Source organism: Oncorhynchus gorbuscha, linkage group LG01 (assembly GCF_021184085.1).
Source record: "Oncorhynchus gorbuscha isolate QuinsamMale2020 ecotype Even-year linkage group LG01, OgorEven_v1.0, whole genome shotgun sequence".
In the NCBI taxonomy this organism is placed as follows: Eukaryota; Metazoa; Chordata; class Actinopteri; order Salmoniformes; family Salmonidae; genus Oncorhynchus; species Oncorhynchus gorbuscha.
In genome coordinates this window covers 4,554,066-4,558,807 of record NC_060173.1, presented here as the reverse complement: position 1 = coordinate 4,558,807, position 4,742 = coordinate 4,554,066, and the positions used below count along the sequence as shown (strand labels likewise).

General features: G+C 43.2%; 1 protein-coding gene across 1 annotated transcript in view; it reads right to left on the bottom strand.

The window, feature by feature from the left end:
• atp8b4 (ATPase phospholipid transporting 8B4) overlaps positions 1–4,236 on the bottom strand; it is an 89,822-nt gene extending 85,586 nt beyond the window's left edge. Inside the window, exons 1-2 of the mRNA XM_046343133.1 lie at positions 4,027–4,236; positions 2,017–2,087 (exon numbers count right to left, since the gene is read on the bottom strand). Of these exons, the coding sequence (XP_046199089.1) occupies positions 2,017–2,050 (34 nt within the window). The 5' untranslated portion in view covers positions 2,051–2,087; positions 4,027–4,236. The remainder of the gene's footprint in view (positions 1–2,016; positions 2,088–4,026) is intronic.
• Positions 4,237–4,742: the final 506 nt, after the last annotated feature.

Genomic DNA, 4,742 nt, shown 5'->3' with positions numbered 1-4,742 from the left:
TTCGGGATGCATTCTGAATACATATATTAAGCTGTTTATGAGCTTGATCTCTTTTCTACACAAGAGATAATGGAACTAGACACAAGAGATAATGGAACTAGACACAAGAGATAATGGAACTAGACACAAGAGATAATGGAACTAGACAAAGAGATAATGGAACTAGACACAAGAGACAATGGAACTAGACACAAGAGACAATAGAACTAGACACAAGAGATAATGGAACTAGACACAAGAGACAATGGAACTAGACAAAGAGATAATGGAACTAGACACAAGAGATAATGGAACTAGACAAAGAGATAATGGAACTAGACACAAGAGATAATGGAACTAGACACAAGAGATAATGGAACTAGACACAAGAGATAATGGAACTAGACACAAGAGATAATGGAACTAGACAAAGAGATAATGGAACTAGACACAAGAGATAATGGAACTAGACACAAGAGACAATAGAACTAGACACAAGAGATAATGGAACTAGACACAAGAGATAATGGAACTAGACACAAGAGATAATGGAACTAGACACAAGAGACAATAGAACTAGACACAAGAGATAATGGAACTAGACACAAGAGACAATAGAACTAGACACAAGAGACAATAGAACTAGACACAAGACATAATGGAACTAGACAAAGAGATAATGGAACTAGACAAAGAGATAATGGAACTAGACACAAGAGATAATGGAACTAGACAAAGAGATAATGGAACTAGACACAAGAGATAATGGAACTAGACACAAGAGATAATGGAACTAGACACAAGAGACAATAGAACTAGACACAAGAGACAATGGAACTAGACACAAGAGACAATGGAACTAGACACAAGAGACAATAGAACTAGACACAAGACATAATGGAACTAGACAAAGAGATAATGGAACTAGACAAAGAGATAATGGAACTAGACACAAGAGATAATGGAACTAGACAAAGAGATAATGGAACTAGACAAAGAGATAATGGAACTAGACACAAGAGATACTGGAACTAGACAAAGAGATAATGGAACTAGACACAAGAGATCATGAAAATAGACAAAGAGATAATGGAACTAGACACAAGAGATAATGAAAATAGACAAAGAGATCATGAAAATAGACAAAGAGATAATGGAACTAGACACAAGAGATAATGGAACTAGACACAAGAGACAATAGAACTAGACACAAGAGATAATGGAACTAGACACAAGAGACAATAGAACTAGACACAAGAGATAATGGAACTAGACACAAGAGATAATGGAACTAGACAAAGAGATAATGGAACTAGACACAAGAGATAATGGAACTAGACAAAGAGATAATGGAACTAGACAAAGAGATAATGGAACTAGACACAAGAGATAATGGAACTAGACAAAGAGATAATGGAACTAGACAAAGAGATAATGGAACTAGACACAAGAGATCATGAAAATAGACAAAGAGATAATGGAACTAGACACAAGAGATAATGAAAATAGACAAAGAGATCATGAAAATAGACAAAGAGATAATGGAACTAGACACAAGAGACAATGGAACTAGACACAAGAGATAATGGAACTAGACACAAGAGATCATGAAAATAGACAAAGAGATAATGAAAATAGACAAAGAGATCATGAAAATAGACAAAGAGATAATGGAACTAGACACAAGAGACAATAGAACTAGACACAAGAGATAATGGAACTAGACACAAGAGATAATGAAAATAGACAAAGAGATAATGGAACTAGACACAAGAGACAATGGAACTAGACACAAGAGATAATGGAACTAGACACAAGAGACAATGGAACTAGACACAAGAGATAATGGATAACTAGACAGTCTCCCGATGTCTCTCCGGTATTAGCGTCACTATTCTATCCAAAAGGAATGTTTACTGTGTGATACCGGCAATGAAATCCTGTCCAGGGACATTGGTCCTTTGCGATAACTGTATTTTGTAACACACTAAAGAGGTGTAAAAATAAAGAGTAACATAAACAAGCAGTTGTTCTTACCGATGTAGATACCTCTGTTAGAACATGATGCCATTGTGTAAGGGGACCTCCCGCTGTAGCCGAGAGTTTTCCTGGAAAGCATGGAGCAAAGGACTTTGTTACCCCCTGTATGGTTCTGGTCCACCCCACAGCCCCCTGTATAGTCCTGGTCCACCCCACAGCCCCTGTATGGTCCTGGTCCACCCCACAGCCCCCTGTATAGTCCTGGTCCACCCCACAGCCCCCTGTATGGTCCTGTTCCACCCCCTGTATGGTCCTGGTCCACCCCACAGCCCCCTGTATAGTCCTGGTCCACCCCACAGCCCCCTGTATAGTCCTGGTCCACCCCACAGCCCTCTGTATGGTCCTGGTCCACCCCACAGCCCCCTGTATAGTCCTGGTCCACCCCACAGCCCCCTGTATAGTCCTGGTCCACCCCACAGACCTCTGTATGGTCCTGGTCCACCCCCTGTATAGTCCTGGTCCACCCCACAGCCCCCTGTATAGTCCTGGTCCACCCCCTGTATAGTCCTGGTCCACCCCACAGACCCCTGTATGGTTCTGGTCCACCCCACAGACCCCTGTATGGTTCTGGTCCATCACACGTAAAGCTTATCTTTTTTACATTCCTGTATCTCCTTTCCTCAATTGACATACAGTGACCAATCAATCACCAATCACAGACGAATTACAAAAAATCTTCTTCCCTAAGTGACAGAGAACAGAATTAATAGTGAGGACAATTTGTCTTGTGAGTCACTACTGTGTCATGCTGAAATCTACAGACAGTAAATTACATGTACAGATGTTGGATCTAAATTTGACCCGTATTGTCGCAGCAAAATAATCCTGCAGCAACAAGGTTTTTACGGTTTAGTCCATAATGTTGCTTGATCAGTGGTTAGGCTATTAGCTGGCCAAAAGTAGGCTACTTGAAAAGTGCAATACTGATAATATATCCGTGTGTTAGTGCTGGTTTTCAGTGAATTTAAATAAATCACAAAGCTCATCTGCATTTACTGCGATGCAGGAAAATTCTCAGCAACAAAAGCGTGTTCAAATTAAGATCCTACATCTGTTTCGGAAGAGGCAATACTCTATTGTTATAGAATATTACCAATTGGTGAGATAAAATACAGAGAATTGGACATTCTTAGTGTAAATAAGAATACTGGCAGCAGAAACTGCAGGGGATGGTTAATCACTAAGAAAGGCCTGGGCATTGTTACTATACTGCTCACCAGGCAGTTTCCTTCAGAGCTGCTCACTGAAACCTAATAGGCTTCTTGCTTTCTTCAGTACAATACACAGATCTCTGCCGGGAATACTTCTGAGACACAGGGCTTGGTCTGCTGATGTCAGCACCGTGCACAGTAAACAGGTAAACACAAAATCTAACTGCTAGCTCTTATGTACCGTTATGTTTTTGTTTCCCTCTCTCAATGATGAACCCATAGAATAAACAAACTAGAACGGCTAATTTAGTCATTTAATAGGATCTCTGTTTCGGTCACTTTGCTCCCTCCCCATGATATTGTACTGTGATGTAGCCCACTGAAGGAAAAACAATAACGAAAAAAGTTGTCATTTATATATTCTCCCAAAGTTGAAACAAGACCTGATTAATAACTTATGAACATACCATAACCGTGTTCAGTGTGTATCACTTAGAAAGAATGACACAGTGGAGACCCGATCAAGGTGGCTGAAATGAGCAATGGGTGAAAGGCTTTGAGGATTCCATCTTGGAAATGCTTTTGGAACTTGTTCACGGGTGCTACAGTTCATAACTCACTTTGCAAACCGTTATTACAGGAGGCCTACGTTCGAGACGTGTATAGGGAGGGATTTGTAACGTTGACTGAGTGATCGTAACATCAGCGACACATTCGGGCGTTCTTAGCCATGCATATCTATGCAAATGTCATGGCAGAGTTGAACGATTTCAACTTGACCATGATCGATACCGCGTATTCACTAATCATGACAATAACTGAATGTAAATTGTAATGCAAAAATTTTTTAACTCACCGACAACATCGTCCATTCAGATGGAGACAGTGGGAATCATCGATAAGGCGAACGAGGAAAATGTAGGCGCATCTGCAGCTCTGGAGAATCTGTGCGCTTCTCTCCCTCGCTCTCTCCGCTCTTCTCTCCCTCGCTCTCTCCGCGCTTCTCTCCCTCGCTCTCTCCGCGCTTCTCTCCCTCGCTCTCTCCGCGCTTCTCTCCCTCGCTCTCTCCGCACTTCTCTCCCTCGCTCTCTCCGCGCTTCTCTCCCTCGCTCTCTCCGCGCTTCTCTCCCTCGCTCTCTCCGCACTTCTCTCCCTCGCTCTCTCCGCGCTTCTCTCCCTCGCTCTCCGCGCTTCTTTCCCTCGCTTCTCTCCCTCGCTCTCTCCGCGCTTCTCTCCCTCGCTTCTCTCCCTCGCTTCTCTCCCTCGCTTCTCTCCCTCGCTCTCTCCGCGTTACTCTCCCTCGCTCTCTCCGCGCTTCTATCCCTCGCTTCTCTCCCTCGCTCTCTCCGCGCTTCTCTCCCTCGCTTCTCTCCCTCGCTCTCTCCGCGCTTCTCTCCCTCGCTTCTCTCCCTCGCTCTCTCCGCGCTTCTCTCTCGCTCTCTCCGCGCTTCTCTCTCTCTCTCTCTCTCTCTCTCTCTCTCTCTCTCTCTCTCTCTCTCTCTCTCTCTCTCTCTCTCTCTCTCTCTCTCTCTCTCTCTCTCTCTCTCTCTCTCTCTATGCCTGTCTCCCTCT